This window comes from Zalophus californianus, chromosome 3 (genome assembly GCF_009762305.2).
Source record: "Zalophus californianus isolate mZalCal1 chromosome 3, mZalCal1.pri.v2, whole genome shotgun sequence".
NCBI lineage: Eukaryota > Metazoa > Chordata > Mammalia > Carnivora > Otariidae > Zalophus > Zalophus californianus.
The window spans coordinates 10,452,945-10,478,302 of record NC_045597.1 but is presented as its reverse complement, the minus strand read 5'-3'; the positions used below and the strand labels follow the sequence as shown (position 1 = coordinate 10,478,302).

General features: G+C 38.5%; 1 protein-coding gene across 5 annotated transcripts in view; it reads right to left on the bottom strand.

Annotated features, from left to right (window-relative positions):
* The window catches only part of NALCN (sodium leak channel, non-selective), a 308,843-nt gene that overhangs the window by 140,355 nt on the left and 143,130 nt on the right, over nucleotides 1-25,358 (bottom strand). For all 5 annotated transcript variants that reach the window (XM_027590539.2, XM_027590535.2, XM_027590538.2 and 2 more), the window contains exons 12-13: nucleotides 16,051-16,218; nucleotides 10,343-10,534 (exon numbers count right to left, since the gene is read on the bottom strand). In XM_027590539.2, the coding sequence (XP_027446340.2) occupies nucleotides 10,343-10,534; nucleotides 16,051-16,218 (360 nt within the window). The remainder of the gene's footprint in view (nucleotides 1-10,342; nucleotides 10,535-16,050; nucleotides 16,219-25,358) is intronic.

Below are 25,358 nucleotides of genomic sequence, written 5' to 3'. Positions count from 1 at the left end.
GCACCGATATTATTTTATCACTATGCCACTGATGAATCACCACAGAAAGAAATTCAACTAGGAGCAGAAAAAGCAAAACAAAACAAAAAAACCAAAAAAACTGAACAAACAAACAAAAACCAACCAACCCCTCCAATGTTATAGTGGAAAGAAAATAAAATTAATTTTACAGCTTTTTTGGGGGGAGATGATCACATTAAGTTATATCACTTTATGCTTTAAAATTTAAAGCAGGGGTACTAGTTTCTATTACAGAGCCAGGTCCAGACATGGATGAATTTGGCCTAAAGCCTTAGATGGGACCAACTTTAAGAGACTGTAGGAGATTTGACACAGTAATGGCCACACAGAAAAAATAAAAAATTACTTCCCTTCCTGCCTTGATGGTGCTGCAAATTCCTCAATTATAAAGTTTTGTCTTCGGTCAATAAAAATGAATTTTGTTCAATGAAAATACCTCCTCAGAGAAGTAATATTTCTGCCAGTGTAACCTTCCTTAAAATAGCTCTTCTTTTATTCTCCAGAAAGAAAATAAAAGAGTGAAATCTTCAAGAGCTTGCCGTGTCACAATCCCAACCTCAGAAAACACCCTATTGTCTGGCTCCAAACGAACACTGCAGTTCCTTTCTCATCTGTCCCTCCAGGCCGTGTGATTCTCTATGTCTCTGATTTACTCATTCTGTCTTCCTGATAAGGGATACTCTCATCTAATGCTATTATCCAAGTTCTTATCTGTTGAAACCATATGCACCCCTAAAGACCACTCTTCATACAGCTTTGCAGACCTCCATCCCTGGAAGGAAACCCTTCCTCTTATTAAAACGAGCTGATATTTGGAAGCTCAGTGCTTAGCACACAGTAGGTTCCCAGAATTTTACAATATTCTCCAGCATATCTTTGATATCATATTTCACCTTCTGGCTTATTTGAGTTCTTTCTTATGTGTCTGCTTTGGGTAAGTTGACCTCTTCCTTACACTCTTAACTATGTTACAAGTTAAAGATGACAGTTAGTATGTTCGTTCAAGATGACAGTTAGTATGTTTGTTCAAGTGTGGACACCTCATAGTTGCATCACACAGAGAATGTGGGCTGAATTATAAACAGCAACAAAACACATACACAATTTATTTAGTCAATCATTGTGAACGGATGTATCTGATATTTTGTGGACAATGGATTTCAATTAGGGGAGCACCAACATGAGGTTATGAGAATCAAGAGGAGACAATATCTGTAATGCAAACAAATTTATGAGGCTGCAGATGGTGAAGGCAGATGTTGGAATGGTCTCACGTTGTGTCTATAGGGAAAAAAAGAAATCTATCTGTCTGAAAGATAATCAATGGAGTGGGTTTTTTAATTCTCAAAACTGTATTAGTGAACCTCAGTGTCTGATCATATATGGGAAAAAAACTGATAATCGCCCACTCCAAATTCTGGTTAAAATACAACAAACATCCTTTTAAAGGCCTAGTTAAGATCCGAGGAAGTAATGGAAACCCTGGGACCAAAAGCTGATAAGCAGCTTGGGTCAAAAAAAGGCAATCTTAGGGGATTTATGGTTACTGCTAGCCTTTGGTTTTTCATATACTGTCAGGCACAAGGTGCAAAGTCACAGACCCTTGAAAGCTGGAGGCTGCTAACTGAGATACTCAAGTAAGGCTGGGTAGTCTTTGGGCTTCATCAGAGATTGATGAAAAAAGTGTTTTTTTCATGGCAAAAGGAGATGAAAAAGGAGTTTGTGTGTCTTTACCAGGACACACATATATGGAATCCTATTCTGACACAGCCAGCACAGAAGAACCATAGGGAATGGGTAGACTAGTCAATAAATGGTACTGTGACAATGGTTATCCAAAGGATATGAAAGGAAATTAAATAAGATTGCTCCCTATCTCACAGCAATCACAAAAGTCAATTCAGGTTAAATGAAGAGCTAAATGTTGAAAGAAAAACACAGCCTGACAAGACCAAGTGTTGCTGAGTTGTGAGGCAGAGAACATTCTCATGTACCACTGTTGGCAGATACACTGGGGAAATTATACTGGAATGCAAAATTATCAATACCTGTTCAAGTTGAGTTATCTTTATTCTAAGACTCAGTAATTCTATTATTAGCTACATAACCCCCCCCAAAACAACCACACATGCAGAATTTCACATGTGTACAAGTTTACTTGCAATGTTCAGAGTGGCACTATTTGGAGTCACAAAATATGAGAAACAAATATCCAAAACCTGCATGCACTAGTTTTGTATTTCTGGGTTACAAATGATCACAAATTCAGCACCTTTGAACAATACCAATTTATTATTTGCAGTTTCTGTAGGTTAGAGATGTGGGTACAGTGTAACTGGGTTCTCTTCTCAGGATCTCAGAACTTGAAGTCAAGGTGTAGGCTGGGCTGTGGTCTCATTTGGAGTTGCTTCAACCCCCACTCAGACTGTTCTCAGAATTCAATTCCTATGGTTGCAGGACAGAGGATCTTGCATTCTTGAAGCACACAGCCCCTAACGGCTACCGTCAAGATCGAGCCACATGGCCCTTTAACATGACAGCTTACTTCTTCAAAGCCAACAAGAGACTCTTTCAAACAAATGCCTCTTACTAAGAGCCCAGTCCCTCTGAGTGGGTCAGGCACACCCAAGATAATCTCCTTTCTGATGGACTCCAAATTAACGGATTAGTAGCTTATTCACAGAAGGGAAATTCCATCATATTCATAAGTCCTGCCCAAACCCATGGGGAAATCACCTACTACACAGGGGAATGGGAAAACAACTTGTGAGGTGTTCGTATGAATAGTGCCTTATAAATATAATGCAATATATAGTTGTTTATTAAACCACAAGAAAAATAAAATGCAGTGTATGTACTCGGTAGTAAATCTCACAAACAGTGTTGAGCAAAAAAAAAAAAAAAAAAAAAAAAAAAGCAATTGGCAGAAGAAACAGCACAGTTTGAGACCATATAAGGCAGGTTTAAATTATGCATGAAGATATGTGATTTTCAGTTGATGCTTCTACATACACTAAAACATAAAGGAATGCACTAAGAACATAAGCAGCAAATTCAGAGAAGTGTTTCTCCGGGAAAGGGAAGGGAGTGATAGGAAGGGACGCTCAAGGACTTGAGGCCCACAACTAGCATGCTTGTTAAGCTAGGTATGGTCACGGAAGAATACACTTTGCTAGTCTTTACATCTCTTTGCATGTCTGAAATATTCCATGAAAAATTAAACATATGTGAAAGAATAAAACAAAAATTAATAAAGATTGAACTAGTAACTATACTTTTGAAGATAAACTATACCTTGAGTTTATTAGAAATATAGTCAGACTCCTTATATCTGGCAAAAAAAATGAAAAAAATGAAGGAGCAAGTTGTTTCTTTCAATTTCTCAGTGATTCATTCAGTACAACTAAAAGCATGATTAGCCATTTTGGTGGCGAGAGGAGACAGGGAAGTTAATTTGTAATTAAGTGTTTTATAGCATTTACTGCTTATAGTATATAACTGCTTCAGACATGATTTTTTTATAAGTGAAAATTCAACAGAGCAAGTAATTAGCACTGAGAGAATGCAAAGTAAGAAAACATGAAATACATAATTTTTTAAAATTCGAGTACCTGTTCTAACAGATGGTAATGTATTGCTTATGAATTAGAAAACTCCCCATTTGTAGAACTGGAAAACAAATGAGGCCTGTGAATTGTTATGTTCGTGGGAGATTAAAAGGAAGAAAGATATCGAGCTGAAGGAAGATGTACAGTGGATGTTTAAAAGCATGAGCTTTAGGGACGCCTGGGTGGCTCAGTCATTAAGCGTCTGCCCTCGGCTCGGGTCACGATCTCAGGGTCCTGGGATCGAGCCCCGCATCGGGCTCCCTGCTCCGCGGGAGGCCTGCTTCTCCCTCTCCCACTCCCCCTGCTTGTGTTCCCTCGCTCGCTGTGTCTCTGTCAAAAAAATAAATAAAATCTTAAAAAAAAAAAAAAAAGCATAAGTTTTTGTCAGACAACTACAGGAAACATGCAACTTGTTTTTGTCTTTGTTAAAGAAAGACTGGTGGCTCTTGCCTGTCAACTAGGCCTTATGATCTATATAGGCTGTTCCATCATGAAAAGTTAATCTAATTGACCTCCTTGTAACACAAAGTAGTAGTCCCAACAAAACAAGAACTGGGGGGAATACCCTGCCTCACAGCAAGACTTGATCTTCCTTGGGGGGAAGTGTCCGTTTGGTCCAAATTAGGAGAGAAAGTGATTAGTTGAGAGGACTAAGTTGTTTTATTAAATTCTATCAATAGGTCTCCCTCCCTCCCCCCCATTAACAAACGTCAAGTTTCTCTCCTCCATCTCATGGGACCGTCTGCTGAGGCTCCACTGGTTGTTTCTGCCCCGACTCTACTTCCTGATGCTTTGAACCCCATGGCATTGGCATTGTGTTAAGTGCTTTGGGAGAGGAGAGCACGAAGCTGCCACCCTCAAGTTCTTGTGGTCTAGTAGAGGCCACAGAAGCTTGCATAAGTGTCAACGGTGTGTAAGAGAAAGTGACAACCGCCATAAAAAGAGGGAGAGCAGGAATCCACTGTGCGCCAGGCCCTGTGCTAGTTGCTCTGCAGATACTCTGTGGGCAAAGAGCTGGGGCCCAGATGCTTCTGGTCAGAGAAATTAAACACCAGCCCTCCTCCGACCACATGTCTATTTACACCCCCTGTTTGCACCAGACATATAAAAGCTTTGGAGACGAGAGACGTGAGAGAGAAATCTTGTCCAAACTCTGCATCTGACCATTGTAGTGGGTTTTGTGGTTGTTTTCCCCAATAGCCATCCCTTCCCACATGATTAATTTAAGCCAATCCGGTTGACTCCAGTCATCTTGCCAATGATTCCTTTAGGGATGACCAAGTTACCCAATCCTGCCAATGAGTGACGACAGCAAGTCTGCTGGGGATAGTAGAAAATGGTACAGGGAAAGGTGTCCTTGCTCTTAAGAAGGAGACCTGGATGGGGATGACCCTCTTCTTCCTCAAGATTTTATTGCAAATTCTGGAATTATTGCATCTGTTTTGCTAACACATGAAGACAACACATGGAGAAAGCAACTGCAGTAGTTTGCTTGGACTGCTTTAACAAAGTACCAAAACTGAGTGGCTGAAAACAAGGGAATTTATTGTATCACAGCTCAGCAGTGTGAAGTCAAGGCGTTGGCAAGACCAAGCTCCCTCTGAAAGATTCTCCCAGCCTCTTCTAGCTTCAGATGATTGCCAGCAAACCTGGGACGTCCTTGGTGCGTAGATGAAACCCCAATCACATGGTTGCCTTCTCATGTGTCTTCATATCGTCCCCCCCTCTGTGTATGTCTGTGTTTGCGTCCAAATCTCCTCTCTTTAGAAACTATCAGTCATGCTGGGTCAGGGCCCGCCCTCATGACCTCATTTGAACTTTATCACCTCTATTTCCAAATAAGATCATTTCAGGGTACTTCACCATATCTTTTTGGGGCACATAATTCAACCCACCACTGAGACCATTTCAGTGAAAGATTCAGAATCTTGGTTTTCTGCCTAATCTACCTAATCTCGAATTTTGTGAGAAATTTCCCAACTGTTCAAGTCAGTTGGAGGCAAGAGTTCTGCTACTTCCTGCCAAAGTACTCTGACAGAATTATGCAAAGATTGCAGATGGGATAAGGGTTAGGGTGATGGAGGGTAAAGTGGTTCCTTGAGGAAGGGACAGAAGGGACCAAAGAAAGACTCTGGGATGTTGAATTCGGATAAGGGTTAGGGTGATGGAGGGTAAAGTGGTTCCTTGAGGAAGGGACAGAAGGGACCAAAGAAAGACTCTGGGATGTTGAATTCGATACGGTGTGGAAGGATCGGAGAAATTTGCCTTGGTCTAGCACTGTTATTCATTCATCAGTGAAAGCCTATTCACTAGCAAGTGTTGCGCTAAGCATGGGGGGATTTACTGAGCAAGACAGATGCCCTCTCTGCCTCTGAAAGATGGGGTAGGGGAAATCCTGAAATATGAGCCCAGCGAGGTAACTGGGGATGGAGAAAAAAAGATACAGAAAATCATATTAAAATGTTTGTTATCTTGAGGGAAAGGAGGGCCTTGAAACGTTTTAAACAGGAGGGTGCCATGAGACAGTTTAATTTTTGCTGCATATGGAGAATGACTGAAGAGCAGCTGACTGAGGCAGGGAGACCCATTAGGGAACTTGGGGAATAATGCGAGTTTTTAGGACCTCTTCACCTTCAAGTATTCCAGGAAGTAGCTGGGGACTTTCAGTGTGGCTGGAGCTCCGTCAGAGGGTCAGGCAGTGGGCAGGCACTTAGTGTGCCCACGCTGCTGCTTCCTCTGCCCCGCTGAGCTTCTCTTCTTGGAAAGTGGGTGGGGAAGTCACTTCCACGTGTCCATGTCAGGTTCTCTTAGAGAGCTTCATAGGGGGTAGCTGGGCCCAAGGTGCAATCAAGTCCAATTAAACAGTGGTTTACAACCAGTCCCATTTCTCTTGGGAGAACATGCCACCTAGATGGCGGGCTCAGGATCGGGTTCAAGAAAGAGCCACAGGAAAATTCTTCCCTGGGCACAAAGACTGAGGCTGTTTTGCCAAGTCAGGCTGGACCCGCCTCTGCTGGACTCCTTTCTTCATGGCGGGTCTTCTCCCAGCAGCTCTCAAGTGTGTACCCAGTAGACTCTCCTGTACCCCATAGCTCTAAGTATGTGTAAGAAAGATCACATGATGCATCCCAAAGTAAAATGGGAACTAAGGGAATCATTAGCACTTGTTTCTATCATCTTTACTTGAGTCCGGGCCATCTTGGAGGCTGGCTCCCACCAACAGTGTGTTGTGTGCTCTGGCTAATACCATAATTAACCAACCCACCTCAGTACCCAACCACTGTATAATGAAGGAGATGTCCTAGAAGAAGGTAAGGGGTTAAGACCCATAGATGAGTGTCCTAACAGAAATCTAACATCGACAGTCATGTGTTTTTGACGACCATCTCTTCTGATTTCCTATCAGGCAAGTAGCACCAATGGTTGGTGCTTTATCGGACTGGGAATGATAATGACTACTTTTTGTAGCTGCGATGTTTTTTAACATTTCTTGCAAAATTTGATTATTTTTCAGGGATTTAACTCATAATTATGTTCATGGACAAGGAAAAATCTACTCCTAGTCATTTCACACATTTAGGCTGTCAACCCTGTCAGCTGCAGAATCACTGATTAGGGGGGCCCCATAGTCGCCGGGCTGCTTTCATTAAGATGGTCAAAGTAATCAGGCAGAAAGGCACAATGGAGTAATTGGAGACCTGAAAACGTAGTGCTACTTGATTACTATTATGGCTGGAAAAATAGAGCAAATCCCATGGGGCCAAGTCAGATGGCTCTGAAGCAGCCTGGCCTTTCATACAGAATCTAAAATACTGACTTCAAATATATTACATAGAATACAACATTTGAAAAATGCTTTCTAAGCCCAGAGTGGGGTTGTTTTTGCATATGATTCAATACACACAATGCTATGAGGAAAATACTATTTTTACCCGGATTTTAGATGTGAAAAAATAAAACTACGAGAATAATTTGGCCAGTGTCATACAGCCAAAAAGTGCTGGAGGGGCGGGGCACCTGGGTGGCTCAGTCATTAAGCGTCTGCCTTCGGCTCAGGTCATGATCCCAGGGTCCTGGGATCGAGCCCCGCATCGGGCTCCCTGCTCCGCAGGAAGCCTGCTTCTCCCTCTCCCACTCCCCCTGCTTGTGTTCCCTCTCTCTGTCAAATAAATAAATAAAATCTTTTTAAAAAAAAGTGCTGGAGGGGTAATAAGAAATCAGATCTCTAAGACAGGAAGTGCAGACTATCCACAATGCCTTCCTATGCATGCCACGGCCCTGACTCACAACTTCACTATTCCAAACTTCTTGAAAATACCTAAAATATTTCCTTCTTTTTTTTTTTGGTAGCTCATTTAGTGGCAGAAATCCAGTCTGACCTAAGATTTATTTATTGTCCTTATTTATCCTTCTTTGTCCAAAGGTTGATGTTTTGCTAAAGAAGCATTAGTGTGTTGATTACAGTGTGCTGACTCAAACAATTCAGATCAACAAGGGGGTGATATCACCCTTATAATATCTGGAATATTATGAACTCCAAAAGCCGTCTGGCTCAAAGAGGTTTTGGGGAAGAGATATAAAATCAGTGACATGAGATTAGCAGAGATGGTAAAAGATGAAGATAAGATTTGAAATTAAGAGAAGACTGCGTTCATAAAGAAGGGGACTGAGGGTGGTTTTCTTTTTAGGATCCCCTGTTGCTAGAACAATGGCTGACCCTTAGTGGGCCTTCAATACTATGTACTGAATTAACCTGGCCTTAGAGATGGGCTGTGATAATGACATTCAGTGTCATTCTCCATTCAGTGTCATTCTCCAAGTGGCAGTCTGCAATTTTCATTTCCCCCATGAGAGGGCAGACTTAGAGGAGGTGGGCTTAATGATACCATTGTCATCTCTGCCTACATCTGCCCCCCCAGCCCTGCAGGAAGAGCTGAGCCTCTTGTTGAAGAGTCTGGCTCCAGGCCAACCTCATCCCCTGTGGCCTGACCACAGGCACTGGGGAGGCTCTGCCTGACAGGCTCATGGGGGAGGCCTCTGGAGGGAGTTGGAGGTAGAAACTCGGCACCCCCCCACTCCAGGCCGCCATGCTTTTACAAAGCACAGCCATATTCCTAGCTCAGGTGCTTCTATTCCGAGGGTGCATCATCAGGGGCCTCAACTGAGGCATCTTTCTCTATTCTTCCTGCCACATCTATGCTTTCCCACCTGACACTCACCCAATGCTGCTCAGTGGGGAACACGGAATGCTGGGAGCCAGTGGTTATTTCTGCCTGTTGCTTGCACTGTGGCAGTAAGTGAACAAAGACTCACTGTGACTTTCAGTTTGGCTCACTGTCCTATATCACCACCTGGACACAGGACAAGTCAACACCTGTCTGAGACCAGTCTTTGTGCCCGTGCTCTGGATGCCCCCTCCGGGAACATTTTGCTACTGTCCTCTGTCTCATGCATCTTCAACCTCGCCCTCTACTCGCTCTCTCAACAGCATTTAAACACAATCACGCTTTCACCCAACTTAAAACTTCCTTGGTCTTATGTCCTCCTCTCACATTGACCTTTCTTTCTCCTTTAAGTTCTGGAACAAGAATGGCTCACCTCAGACCTTTTGCATATGCTGTTCTCCAAACCTGGGACACTTGGCTACCTACAACTGTTCTTTAGTAATTGCCTCCTTCAAGAAGCCTTCTTGGACTTTTCCATTCTGGTTATAGACCTTACCTCTGGGTTCCCAGAGCACCTTGAGCTTGCCTTTATCATGCTTCATGTTTACTTATGGGGCACCCCCCTTCAACTGAGAATTTCTTTGAAAACTAGGGACGTAGTTGTGTTTCTGTCCTAAGATCACCAAAATTGCCTGGCTGTTTATACGCACTCAACAAATGCTTGGTGATGTGTAACAAATTTAGCACAAGATTAAAAAAAAAAAATAACCAGGCTTTATTAGTCTACCAGTTTGAGTACAGACACCTTTGTCCTCAAAGCTTATTTTAAAAAATGTATTACATCCTGCTGTTACTCCAAGATTATCCTTCCCATATAATAGGCCTTGCTATTTCAGCTTATGGTGAAAGAATATATATTTTTTTGTCTTGGTCATTATATTTTTTTCATGTTTCTAAATCCACACGAAGTTAAATTTCAGAATCCTTGATTAGAGCTATATTTTCTACATGAGTTCTGTTTATGAGTTGATTGATTTTTAACTTCGTTCATAGCCTAAGTGAATTCTAATGATAATGCAAAGGCATGAACTAGATAATCTTTTAAAGACATTTAAAATCTGAAGCGTTTATGAATTTTAAAGTCAAAACCCCTTCTAGATTATGCTTGTCATAAAAATATATGAATTATAAAACAGATTTTAAAATGATAACTCTCACAGACACAAAAATTTTATTTAAAAATTCTGTTATATTTTCATCTATAGGTGCTGAGAACCCTAGCTTTCATCTTGACTGGTTTCAGCATCTCATTCTATCAGACTATTTCCAGAATTTTAGAATTGATACATAATCTCACAATGCTGAAAATGTGCTCAAATGCATGCACCCTGCAGAAGAGACCATTTTAAATATCAAAACTGAATTATTCTAAGTTATCGAAAATATGACTATATTTTTGAACCACTCGTGAAGGGAAGCTATTTTGATGTTAACCATTATTACTAAAATAGGAAGAAGAAATTAATTGGCTGCATTTTTTATTCTTACCCTTGGAAACGTTGTAAACCTGTCCAGTTCTTCGACAAAGCAGAACATCTGCAGACTAATTGCTGACATAACAATCAAGAGGCTGGCAGTAAATACAACCAAACTCCCAAGCTTTTTTCCAGGACCAAATATCTTGTACACAAAGTCTTCTAACGCTGGTGAAATCTTAATAAGTCGAACTACCCGAAGAACCTGTTGTGAGAGAGAAAAACATATGTACTTGATCACTTTTTTACACTGAATCTTAAATAAGTTCGCACTAAAACCTCATTTTTCACAGTACTTCATAAAAATCGCACTTTTCCACTTGAGCAGCTACACACAAAAAGTAACAATACCATAACTAAGATCTCAGTCTAGCTCAGTGCCTGCCTTAGAGCCAGAACTCAATAAATCCCAAATGACTGTAGGAAAACTGAAGCTTTTTGACATGCAGTGTGATAATTCAAAGTGCCATTAAGTAATACATGTTGTTGAAATTAAAGTGATTTTTTTCTAATGTTCAAATGTAGAAGAAAATGTTTAGCTCAGAATTAGCTATATTGTCTCACAGAATAAAGCTTCTTATGTATTACTGTACATAAGACATTTTTTTAAAAAGTCTATTAACAAGGAGTCTTCACTTATGCCTGAGACTGATACCCTAATATCCATTCTCTCCTCCCTTTAAATAACAGAACAATCAGAATTTTAGCTTAGCAAGTGGCTAGCCAGGACTTTAGGCCACATTTTCCAGCCCCACTTGTAGTGAGGTGTGGCCAGGGGACTAGGTTCAGACTGATGGAATATGAAAGGAAGTAGTATTTGCAACTTTTGGCCCATTAAAGTAAATCAACTTGCCTTGGATACTCTTTATGCCTTCCTCTGGCAGGGAAATAGAAACAAATGGAGTTGTCCCTTTGGACCAGAAATAGAAGCCTTGTATAGAGGCTGAGAGATTCAGTCCACCTCAGTAGTTGGCTTCCTGCATGACCGTGTGGAGCAGAGCCACTGACTTTTCCTGGACACCCACCAACTACTGGAGAGAAACACACTTCTGTCTCATGTAAGACTCGTACTTTTGATCTCTGTTATATCTGCTTAGGTTGTCATCTAAACATACCTACACATGTTTAGATGTTTTGGAAGTGTATAACTGCACCCCCCCATAGCTGCTTATCAATTAATAAGTTCATTCGCTCATTCACTTTAACAAATACTGATTATTATGTGTCAAACATTGTGTTGGACAAATAAGGTTCAATGTCTGTAATTGCAAAGGCAGTATCATACAAAGGCATAGCTTAAATTTTTTTTTATAGAGCATAGCTCTTAAAGGCATATTTATATGATTAAAAGTATAAATTAGTATATAATCCAAAGTTGAAGCATAAAGCATGGAAAAATAGAATTTTAAAAAAATTTTTTTTAAGTTTTTATTTACTTATTTGACAGAGACACAGCGAGAGAGGGAACACAAGCAGGGAGAGTGAGAGAGGGAGAAGCAGGCTTCCTGTGGAGCAGGGAGCCCGATGTGGGGCTCAAGGAGGGGCTTGATCCCAGGACTCTGGGATCATGACCTGAGCTGAAGGCAGATGCTTAACAACTAAGCCACCCAGGCGCCCTGAAAAATAGAATTTTTTAATTAAGTCTAAGATGTTAACATTTTTTTTTTATGTGCCTCTGAGAAGAAAAAGTGCTTCCAATTAAAGTAAGGCATACCACTTATTGTAAGGCAGATCGCAGACTTAGAGATAGGAAATAGGAAACAGGAAAACGGTGGTCTGGGCATAAATAAAATATGGTGAGTATAAATATAATAATATATGGTGTCTAAGCCGGTTTGATAAGAGCTTTAGGTGTCTGTGAAGTCTTCTTAGGAGAAGAAAAATGAATAGTCTATTTTCAGTATAGTAAAGAACAGGAAGTGCTTTAAAAACTAGATTTTAATTTTTACACATATATGTGTTTGGATTTTTCCAGCATCCCTAGCTTCCTATTGTTCCTGATGTTCCTTTAGCAAATTATTCCTGCTCCACTCTTGGTCCACCAGGTCCAAAAGGGACTCCATGATGTCCACAATCCGGGCCTGGAGGGAATATTCACAATGACCTGAGTCATCCTCGGAACTTTTGTTGGACCTATAAGATGTGGCATTTTTTATCTCCAGTTGGCATTACTATAAGCACCACTGAAGCCCTGAGCTCCTGGGAGCCAGATTTGCCACTAGATGGAGAAAGCCAGCTTAATAATACTGACAGAGAAGAAAGGTGAGTGAACATATAGACTGAGTCCTTATGATACCATCTTAGCCTCTGCATCATGCCATACGTGAAGCCACATTTACTCCCCTAGAACCTGAATTAACAGGAAATATTGATGGTGAAACTTATCATTCCTATTGTCTACAGAATACAAATGTAGCCACGTGAATAGGAAACTAAAGGACAAACGTTTAAAGAAGCTGAGAAAATGTATATTTCCTTGTTGTTAATTTTAATTCCTTCACACAATACTGAAAAAAGAAAATTTATGTGAAAAATCATGTTGTTCCAAGTAAACATTGTGCTACATACATGGTTAAGCTACCAGTCTTCCTGTTAGAATTTACGTATGTTTCCAAATCAGAACATATTACACTCAGGCCATCTTTCCAAATAACAAGTGAATAGCTTTATCATAAGAGCTATTAAAATATTAACATTCATATTAATATCCAGAATAATAATATGGAAAGTGTTCACATTCTTATCAGATTTGTTATTCCAAGACATAAATGATTCAGTATCTAATTGTTAACAGCTGAGCCCAGGCAAGTTTACAGGAACAATTTAATTGGCTTTATAGCTCAGCTTTCAAAACAGTGGGTTTTCTCCACTTGTATTAAAATCACACTTAAAAGATAGTCTAAGTAATTTTGAGTCCTATCCCAAATTCTAATAAAACAGCCTCTGCACATCTGTGCAAATTTGATAATTAATATTTCATTAGCTGGAAGAAGCAGAACACAACACGACTCCTACATGGCCGATTTGATCAGCATTTTCCAAGGGGTAAGCCTGTATCCCTGGAAAGGCAAAATCCTTATCAATGATTCTAGTTAGGCTTTTTCATTTACTTGGGGATAAATATCCTTTTCACTCTGTTTGTGCAATAAAGCCTTTTGATTTTGCATCCCTACAGATAGGGAATAAAGTAAGCCATACTCTCAAAGATAAGCACTGTACAACATTTCGTGGCTACTTCCAAAGCTCATTTTCCTGGTCATATTTCTAAGTCTGTGTCTTCAAGATCACTCTGTTCATTACAAGTGAGATACTTTAGAAATTGCATGGCTAAGAATACAGACTACGAAATTAAACTTCTTAGTCATGAGTTTCCACCACTTGCTAGTTATGTGGTCTTGGGCAAGTTATCAAATGTCTTGGGAGCTCAGTTTGCATTGTATACTCTGTCTCACAGGACTGTGGTGAGTACTAAACAGCACAAGGCACTTGGCACAGTGCCTGGCACATGGCAAATGCACAATAAATACTCACCAACGTCATCATTATTACCTGGGTATGTCAGAGCCAGAGCATTTTGTGAAGCTTTATTTCTTCCTACAGCACAGTGGTGCCCTATGCTCATTCCAGTGCAGCCATGCTGGCCTTTAGGCTATTCTCTGAACACATCAACCATGTTTTCACCTCAGGAAGGTGCCATGAGGTTCTCTTGGCTTGCCCCTCCACTTCACTTAGTCTCTGCTCGTTAGCGACTTCTCCAGAGAGGGCTGCCATGAGCAACTTCTCTAAAATAGACACCCCCCCATCCCTCACCCCAACCTCTATCTTTTTTACCCTTGTTTCTCCTTTATAATATTTCCAGCACTTTATTCCACATTCTTATGTGTACTTGTTTGTGAACTGTCTGCCATCTGGAATGTAAGCTTACTGAGGTGGGACTTCTCCCTGCTTGTTCAACTCCGTCCTCCGTATCTGGAACTGTGCCTGGCACATAGTAGGTGCTCAGTAAATACCAACTTGAACAAATAGACGAATAACACCAATGACTGCTCTCAGAGATAACTGATGCTATAAAGGGAGTCATTTTGTACTAAACTGTTGACTTCACTTCAATATGAAAATGTGAAATTCACTAAAGGAAGCCATGCTGCCAACATAATGAGGTAAGGCCAAGTCAGATGAGAAGTGCAAGGACCCACAAGGGAGACCAGAGTGGGCCCACGAAGAGCTAATCTGCTCAGGACAGTGGGCTCTTATAGGTGAATTTGCGAAAATCCTTGTGACACTTGAACTTCTGCAGAGATCTATATTTTAGCCAAATAATGACTGACATAGTGTTTAATTATTTCATCAGAAAAATATAAACATGGTCATGTATAGAGAGATACAAATGAAAATCACTTAACCATTAACATAAGTAAAATTATTTTAGGTTATAATCCAGGATCAAAGACAACACTGAAGTTGCAAACTTCATTGACAGCATATTATTCAACTATGTCTCTATCTATAAAAAATGATTAGAACCATGCATACTGATTTTAGATACTTTGTGAAAAATAGACAAGTAGAAAAAAAACTAGAGATAATGAATCATATCTCTAAGTAGAAAAAAACTAGAGATAATGAATCATATCTCTAAGTAATCACAAATCATGACAGTCATTATTTTATGGTCAAATTTGCATATGACTTCCTAAGCTATTCCTCAAATGTTTACCATTTTAAAAGTCCCATTTTTTTCTCATAAACAATCCCAAAATAAAAATATTTGCATTCAAAATTTTAATGTATTTCTAACTTTTCACTAAAAAATTATCTGTGAGAAACTAGAGGAATTTTAAAGCCCTGAATATATTTTGTATATGTATCCTTGCTGAAATAGGTATCAGTATTTTCTTAGTTTGGTTGACTTAAAAGGTTTGTTAAAGATATCTTGTTGTTTTGATTATCAGGCATATTTTCTCTAATTATGTACAATGATTCTCAAACGTAGGTACTAAATGCTCATGTTGATTTTGTAGATCTAGACCGCAGCACCCAAGGGCATATAATGGCATGATTGGGAAGTACATTTCATATCAAGAGTTTTAAACATATGTATATCTCTTGCTCTGGTCACCTCACTTATGATAACCAAGCCTAAGGATATAACCCAACAAATGACAAGGGATTTATGTCCAAAGATGTTGATATACTGAAAGCTTGAACCATGATATCCTCTGTGATTTCAGTACTTTTGGCAGTGATTACTAGAGGCTCAGCTTTTCACCCATGGTTGCAGGATATTTGTTATCATTTTTGTGAATCATGTTTTCATGTCCTTTCCTGAGGACATGAAACTATATATCAGAGTATATAGAGTTTCAAGTTGTAATTTGGCACCTGAAGTTAAAATTGCTCTGAAAATAACAGCTTTGGAATCGCCAATAAATAAAATTAGTGAAGTTGGAATGCACTTTTTTTCATCTAAGGAGAAAATTTCATCGAAAACATCTCCATTTATTACTGTGAATTTTCAGAAGTTTGAAAAACAATGTTATAATTTATGAGTGCACTGTTTTTGGTATTGAAGATGTCATTGGGCTTACCTCAAGGTTGTGTTTATTATATAATAATTATATATAACTATTTAATATAATTCTGTATAGTTGTTATAATGTGACTGGTATTTTCTCTGGAAAGAAAAAAATTCTACAGACAAATAGACATTCCCCGTATTACCTGAAAGTATGTGAACTGAGAATGATAAAGATCTGGATATACATGAAGAGTAGTTCCAATTACGAGTAGTAGTTCAAATTTGTGGAGAGATGAGCTAATATATCCAGTAAATCCCAAACACCATATCTTCAGAAGTGCTTCCAAATCAAAAAGTACTGTAAAAGCCACCTGGAGGAACAAAGAGACAGTGAAATTGGAACCTAAAATTATAATTTATTTCAAAATATTTCATACAGTGTTAGTGCGTGAATTTAAGCTGCTATTATATAAAATGAAAAGCCCACAAGGATCTAGAATGACATGTTATAAAAAATGGTTTTGAAAAACACCAACTAGAACATACCAGACCAAATACACCTTGAGCAATCAGCAAAACGTGTTAAAATGTTAAATGTTTATAAGTGGTATTATTTCTTTATTACCCACTATTTGATATTAAAAGTCACTGCCATTTATTGAATATTGTATACACAGAAAGGCTGCATTTTTCCATAATTTGTATTGTCTAGAGACAGTTTCTATAATGTACATGGTATATTGTAAAATGACTTACATATTACTAAGCATCATTAAATTAAAATAAAAAAGTATAGATCTCATTTATGCTTTGGGCCACATAAACAAAGAAAATACGGATTCTATATCAAGCAATTTATGTGTGTGTATATACACACATAAATTAATATATTAATATGATTTATGTCTACATTAAGAAAATTAACAATGACTATTACTATATTAATAAGTGATACAACCTTTTAATCTATCGCATTAATTCTATGAATTTGCTATAACAAACACCAATGTTATAAAATACACTTATAAAAACAGCATGTTATTTTTCCTTTACTTGTCCTATGGGTAAGAATACTCATTTTATAAAGAAGTTTGCAACTGGAATTAAAGTGTGTAATATAAAATTAACTTCTAATTAAAGAGCACAAGAATGAATGTTGGAATTAGTAAAACATATCCCTCTGAGAAGATACCAGATGATTTAATGGAAAATAGGAACAGAGGAGAGCTTCCCTGTTTTTCTAGGCCAACACAGAATATCAGAAGGGATTTTTTCCCACTCATATTACATAATAAAGGCCGTATTTGAAAAACCTACAGGTAACATCATACTCAATGGTGGAAAACTGAGAACTTTTCTCCTAAGATCAGTAACAAGACAATGATGTTCATTCTTACCACTTTTACTCAACATAGTACTGGAAGTCTGAGCCACAGCAATCAGACAAGCAAAAGAAATCAAAGGCATCCAAACTGGTAAGGAATAAGTAATAAGAACTAGAACAATCTTAAAATTTGTATGGAACCACAAAAGACTCTGAATAGTCAAAGCAATCTTGGAAAAGAGGAAGAAAATGGGAGGTATCACAATCCCAGATTTCAAGATATTCTACAAAGCTGTAGTAATCAAAACAGTATGATACTGGCACAATAATAAACACATAGATCAATGGAACAGAATAGAGGGCTCAGAAATAAACCCACGATTATATGGTCAATTAACCTATGACAAAAGAGGCAAGAATAGGCAATGTAAAAAGATAGTCTCTTTTCAACAACCCCATTGGTGTTGGGAAAACTGGACAGTTCCCAAGTTGGGTGCAATATTTACAATTTTTATATCTTCTTGTTCTTACAATTGTTCCCTTTAGGATTATATTGTGTCCTTCTTTGTCTCTTGTTACAGTCTTTGTTTTAAAGTCTATTTTGTCCGATGTAAGTATTGCTATCCCAGCTTTCTTTTCACCTCCATTTGCATGATAAATGCTTTTCCATCCCTTTACTTTCAATGTACATGTGTCTTTAAGTCTGAAATGAGTCTCTTATAGGCAGCACATAGATGGGTCTTGCTTTTTTTTTTTTTAAGATTTTATTTTTATTTATTTGAGAGAGAGAAACAGATAGTGACAGAGATAGTGAGAGAGAGCACAAGCGGGGAGAAGAGGGAGAAGCAGGCTCCCACTGAGCAGGGAGCCTGATGTGAGGCTTGAACCCAGGACCCTGGGATCATGACCTGGACCGAAAGCAGATGCTTAACTGACTGAGCCACCCAGGTGCCCCTGGGTCTTGCTTTTTTAACCATTCTGTCATGCTACGTCTTTTGATTGGAGCATTTAGTCCATTTACATTCAAAGTAATTAATGATAGGAATGTACTTATTACCATTTTGTTACTTGTTTTATGGTTGTTTTTGTAGTTCTTCTCTGTTCCTTTCTTTTCTTGCTCTCTTCTCTCACAGTTGGCTGGCTTTCTTTAATGACATGTTTAGAGTCCTTTCTCTTTTATTTTTTGCATATCTATTACTGGTTTTTAATTTTTGGTTATCCTGAGGTTTGTATCTAACATCTTAGGAATATATTAAGTTGACAGTTGCTTAAGGTTGAACCCATTCTTTTTTTTTTTTAAATTTAAATTCAACTAGCCAACATATAGTACACCACTAGTTTTTTGACGTAGTGTTCAATGATTCCTTAGTTGTATATAACACCCAGTGCACATCAGATCACGTGCTCTCCTAATGCCCATCACCCAGTTACCCCAACCCCCCCCGCCCCCTCCCTCCGGCAACCCCTCAGTTTGTTTCCTGGAGTCAAGAATCTCTCATGGTTTGTCTCCCTCTCTGATTTCTTCCCATTCAGTTTTCCCTCCCTTCCCCTTGAACTCATTCTTTACGCCTCTCCCCTCTATTTTTAGGTATACGGTGTCATATTTTACATCCTTTTACTTTATGAATCCCTTGACCAATTTTTATAGATATTCTTAAATTTACTGCTTTTGTGTTTCCTGCTCCTCTTGCTCCTACTTATGGTCTATTTCTCACTCAAAGTGTCCTTTTCAACAGTTCTGGTAGAGCTGATTTAATGGTCGTGAATTCTTTTAGCTTTTGTTTGTCTAGGAAACTCCTTCTATTCTGAATGATAGCCTTACTGGATAGAGTATTCTTGGCTGAAGGTTTTTTCTTTCAGCACTTTAAATATATTATGATGCTCCCTCTGGCTTGAAAAGTTTCTGCTGAAAAATCATCTGATAGCCTTATGGGGTTTACCCTTTATGTAACAATTTTCTTTTCTCTTGCTGATTTTAAAATTCTGTCACTATTATTTGCCATTTTAATTACTATATAGCTTGCTGTAGACCTCCTTGGTTGATTTTGTTGAGGGCTCTCTGTGCCTCCTAAATCTGGATTTCTGTTTCCTTCTCCAAAATTTGAGTTTTCAGCTATTTTTTTCTTCAAATAAATTTTCTGCATCCCTTTTTCTTCTACTGGGATCCCTCTAAATGCAAATATTATTACACTTAATGGAGTCACTGAATTCCCTAAGTCTATTTTCATTTTTTATTATTATTTTTTCTCTCTCCTGTTCAGCTTGCTTTACATTACTCTCTCCTTCAAGTCACTGATTCATTCTTCTGTTTCTTCCAGTCTATTTATTCTATTTAGTTTATTTTAAAATTTTAGTTATTGAGTTCTTCATCTCTGATTGGTTCTTTTTTACGTTTTCTTTCCCTTTGTTAACGGCCTTACTGAGGTTCTCCATTCTTTTCTCAAGTCCAGTAAGTATCTTATGGTCATTACTTTAAATTCTCTATTAGGATATTACTTATCTCCATTAAACTCTTTTGTCCTGTTCTTTCATTTGGGGCATATTCCTTTGTATCCTCATTTTGTCTAACTTTCTGTATCTGCTTCTGTTTTAGGAAAGTCAGCTATATCTCCTGCTCTTGAAAGTAGTGGCCTTATGAAAAAGAGTTCCTGGAGTGACCTTCAGTGCAATGTTCCCTGCTCCCCAGAACTTGGTGCTTCAAGAGTGTCTCCTATTTATGTTGTGTGTGCCCTAGTGTTACGGCTGAGCTTCTTTTGCTTTCAGTCAAGTTGTCTGCAGTCAATCTCTTTGCCTGTTTTGGGCAGGGTTTGGTCCCTCTTTTGTTAGTGCGCTAGTCTGGGGCCGTCTAGAGCTTGAGTTGAGTCAGACCAGGTATTTTCCAGAGATGCAGTAGCACCAAACTTAGGGAAGTTCCTCTATGTTGTCCCCTGAGAAGCTTTCATTTGTGGTTGGGGCCAGCAGTCAGACAAGATGTCTGTCCCCAACCCACTGCTGGTGCCACAGTTGGACTGGTGTGTGTGATCTTCTCCTTTCCCCATGGTAGGAGTCACTTTGGGGTGGTGCTGGCTCCTGTTGGGGCTGCTTACATACTGCCAGGCTTGTGGCACTACTTTGGATGGGCTCTGGCCAAGGGAGTAATCAAAGGGCAGGTCTTCAGGAGAACACATGGGTGGGACATGCTGTTAGCAAATTACGTGGTGAGTGTTGTCCCCACAGGTATACAAATGTTCTCACAGGTATACAAATGTCTAGGCTGGGGGCAGGAAGGGCAATTTGCCATCCCTTTTGTTCTTGAAGTCTCCCAAGGACGCCTGCCCCTCTAGCACATGCTCTAAGATTAATAAACAAATCTTCCTCCCATAAACCCAGGTGCTTGTCAAACTGCTGTAGCTCCCTCCCTCCCATGGACAGTCCCTCAGGTTAATTTAGCTCTTGACCATGTCTCCGCCCTTCCTACCCTCTTCAGTGTGGTCTCTTCTCTTCATTTAGTTGTGGAGAGTCTGTTCTGCCAGTCCTTGGGTTATTTTCTGGATTATTTACACTAATGTGGGTGTTACCTAGTTGTATCTGTGGGACGAGGGGAATTTAGGGTCCTCCTACTCTACCATCTTACCCAGAAGTCTTCAATGTTTATTTAATTCAACATTTTCCTTACTGATTTATTGAAGGGTAGTACTTCCTTGATTAGGAATCATCAGGAAAAATGGTTAAGCATTTTGCTACTTCTAAAACAAGACTGCACTAACTATCCTTATGCAATATCAGTAATTTATTGGGCTTTTATATCTACACATACATTCTCAAGGCTGGCATTGCTGGGGCAAAGGACAGGTTTGCATGTTTAAAATTTTAGAAAATATTAAGGGATTATTTTCAAAATGTTATAGTAAGGCTTTTGCCTTCTAGCAAGGCAGGAAAGTGTTTCTTGTCCTAAATCTATACTATCATCAGATGTAATCAAACTTAATCAAATCTTTACTTATCTGTTCATATGTGTATTGATCATTGAAATTTTTCTTTTTAAAACAATTTTCCTGTTCATAACCTTGCCATTTTCTATGGTGGTGTTTGTATTTCTTATCAGTTTTCAGAGTTGCTGATATTAAGGACATTAATCTTTGTCTGCTCTATGAACTGCAAATATTTTTTTCCCTAGTCAATAGTTTGATTTTTAACTTTGGTGGCAGTAGCTCTACAAGCACTTTAGATTTTATATGGTCACATATCTCTATATTTACCTTTTTAAATTTTTTCTTTACCTTTTAAAACAAAAGAAGACTTTAGAAGGACTACTACTGAGTCTTCATAACCAAAAACACAGCTTTTCTATTTATTTGGACTATGTTCTTTAATAAAAATTTCTCCCATAAAGATGTTGTTTGCTTGTGAAATTTATTTCTATGAATTTAATATTATGATAATTAATGCAAATGCATTTTTTTTACTTATCTTTATTATTTATTTATTTATTTATTTATTTATTTATTTTTTACCATTTCCACCTAGTTAGTTCCAGTGGAGAAAAAAGTTATTGATTTATCTATAATGATTTTCTATACCTGCCTTAATAGAGTCTTCTGATATTTTAAATAATACCTCCTGGGTTTTATAGAAATATGTAATTTCATCTGCAAAGGAAGATAAGATTTTTTCAAGATTTATTTTGGAGTTAACTGTATTAATTCATTAGCTATAATGCTACATCTGTATTGTAATAGCCTATCAAATGAAATGGCAATAAGAAGGATCCATAATTTTCTCCTTTTTTCAAAGAAAGTTTTCCAGCATTCATGTAAAATGGTTGCAGAGGGTTTTGGTACTTAACTGCTACCATGTTTAAGGACTTTTCTACTCCTCCTGTTCTACTTACAGGATTTAAGCTTTTAATTCATTGAGGCAATGACATATCACAGGAGTCCTTGATGTTGACTGTTTACACAGTCCTGGAATAAATCTTAGATGGTACTGCTAACCTACTGGATTGTATTGAATAACATGTTATTTATAATACTTGTAGCTATTGTCATATTTGAAATTGGTCTATACTTTTGCTTGTACTACCATTATCAAGGCTCAAACTTACTGTAGAGTTTTCCATCTTTTGCATGATCTGTAATTTCCTAAATAAGAATTATCTCATCTTCAAAAGTAGGTACAATCCATGGGAACTCCAACCCCATGTGAGGGCAGGCTTGTGTTGACACATTTTCAGTAAAGCTTATTCTTTTTCTAACCATCTGGAGTCAAGGTCAAAACTGAAGTTTTCCTCATTGTATCCTTCTGAGGGTGGAATTTTTCCTTCTGTCACGGAAGTACAGACCTCAGGTGTCCTACGCTCTGTGGGGGTCTCTGTTTTGGCATCTCACCTTCACAGCTGGTTATAGCTCTTAAAATGGCAAGTTGTAGGTGACAAGGATATGCAAATGCCCTCAGAGTATCCATTGGTGTTAGTGCCCATCTCATGTTCTGCTCTCACATCACACTTAATTTTTGGCCTTGAGAATATTCCTTAATCTTTTGCACGTTCTGCTAAGCATTTAAAATGTTTTAATATTTTAGGTGTCATTTTTAGTTGTTTCATCGAGAGATGATTTTCAGCCACCTTTGGGGCCACCTTGTATGTGTTTCCTATAATCAATATACTATTTGAGTTTGTGTTTAAGCATAATCTGATTTTCTGTCTTTTGAGAGGAAAATTCAACCTGTACATATTTAATGTGCCAAAATTAGACTTGGTCTTCTTTCCAGTTTTTTGTATGTCATTGCTATAAATTTTTCTTGTCTTTTCTGACATGGTCAAACTGTTGCTGATTTCTTTCCACCCTTGTTAATTTGGACATTGTAGTCCACTTTTCTAATCCCCCAGTTCAATTCCCAACTGTCATAAATCAATCTATTCCTTTTTATTATTGCAACGAAATGGAATAATTGTAAGCTCCTCTCCCACACAAATTTGCTTGCTCACCCATCCCTCACACCCCCGCCAACTACAAATTTCATAGCATGCTTCTATCACCCCATGCTTCATGGGTATCATGCCCCTTCCTAAATTCTGCTTTTTCTGAGATTGTTTATACATTTACTTCTGGTTTCTTGAACCATAACTATTTCTTTTTTCCAAGGATTTTTGTGCGACACTTTAATTGTCATCTTTTATTTGGATCTGACACCCACCTCCTTTCTTTCCTCGCCAGCCTTTCTGATCTACATCTGCTTTTCCTTTGCTACTTCTCCAATATACTTACAATTAGCGTACTTTGGAGTAGTCTGCTCAGATAAATATCATAGGTTGTATACTCTCTTAAACGTCCCTATCCAAAATTCATTTTTTCTTCCAATTTTTTATTTGAATTCTAGTTAGTTAACATATAGTGTAATACTGATTTCAGGAGAATTTAGTGATTCATCACTTACATGTAACACCCAGTGCTCATCATATCAATACCTTAATTGATACCTTAATTAATACTTTAATACCCATCACCCACCAAAATGCATTTTTAATATGGACATGACTATTCTTGCTGCATACAGATTCTTTGCTTTCAATGGTCTGTACATAGATTGACTCACCGCCTTCCACCTTCCAATATTGTAGATAAGTCATATCTGATGCACAGTGTATTTATTTTGCTTTTGCAGGTTATTTAAGCCTGTTGAGAGGCTTAAAATTTTTTTTTTATGCTTGCCACCAAGGAAGGTCACAAGGATCTGCCTAGGAATTTTTTTTTTTTCATTTAATCTTCCTGAGATTTAGTGACTCCTTTCAATCTACTGATTTACGCTTTTCCTCAATTTAGGAACATTTTTCTCTCTCATTCATTATTACTTTTCTTCTATCCATTCCCTTTTTCCGTCAGGGGCTTGTATTGGTCACATCGGAGTGGCTAGTCTCTTTTGATTTTTCCCTCATGATTTCTGCCATTTCTTTGAGGTGCCCCCTCCACACACACTTGATCTTCTGTGTTAATATTTCTTTCTCAACATCAACCATGACCTTTTTCAGTTTTTTTGAAAATTTTATCAAAATTTCAGAAAGTTGCTTTGTGTTTTAATTGCCTGTGCTTGAGACATTTTCAACAACAAACCCTGTTCTGTCTTCCATCAATTGTACTTGTTTGGGAAACTCCTGTATGCATTCATCTTGGTTTTCTGAGTTTCAGTCTCAGTTTTTGGGTCCCTTTGTATGAGAATAATTTTTCTTTGCTTGTTCATGACTGCATGTTTGTGTTTTGTTTGTCTTTTAAGTTCTCTTGAGTAGTGATAAATGAGAGGGAGTAGGGGGCACTGTGATTTTTAAGGTAAGTGACCTAAAAACCCATGGTCTCTCTGCTGGGTATCAAGGAGAGAGCTTCTCTATGTCAAGGCTCCTCCTAGGCTGGTGGAATCCATTTCCAACTGCCTCTACCTAGAAACAATTCAGCTTCTAGTGAGGCTCCTTTTCTGGCTCATCAAGATCAGTGGGATTCTTTTGGCTCTCTCTGGACCACCAGCGACCATGGGGCAGGTGCAACTCCTTTGCAGGGTCAGCCCCAGGCAGCCAGGGGATCCAAATCTCTGCCAGGTGAGTTTTCTCCAGCCTTGGTTTCTTAGGCCAGGTCTTTTAACACTATGAAGACATTGGGGGATCTCCGGAGAAACTGAAACGCAGATGGGTCTCTCCTGATGGTCTAACCTGCAGCCGGACCTGGCTGTTGTTATTAGCAGAGGGAACAGTGACAGGCACCCACATATATCTATAGGCTTCACCTGTATTTCAGACTTTCATTCCAAAGGAAAGAATGAAACCCATATCAAAGTGTCTTTTTTTTTTTTTAAGTTGGGAACTACTAATAAATACCTGAAATATATCCAAATAGATTGTCAAATTATATATAAATACAAATAATCACTTTATTAACTTTGCATTTGCTATCAAAAAGACAGATGGAATGATCTCCTTAAAGGATCATAATTCATAATTAAATATGCAGCTGGATCCATTTGCATTATTATTTGCTCACTGGGAAAATCGATATGCTTTTCAAACCCACTAAGAGCCACTAAAAAAGGATTTAGCAAACTGTTATGTGATTATGTGTAAATACCATATTCCAGTACTCGTGGGAGCAAGTCCCTTGTTTTTAACATAATTTCTAATTATTATAAGCCAACACTCTAGTTCTCTGAGAAACAGTAATCCCAAAG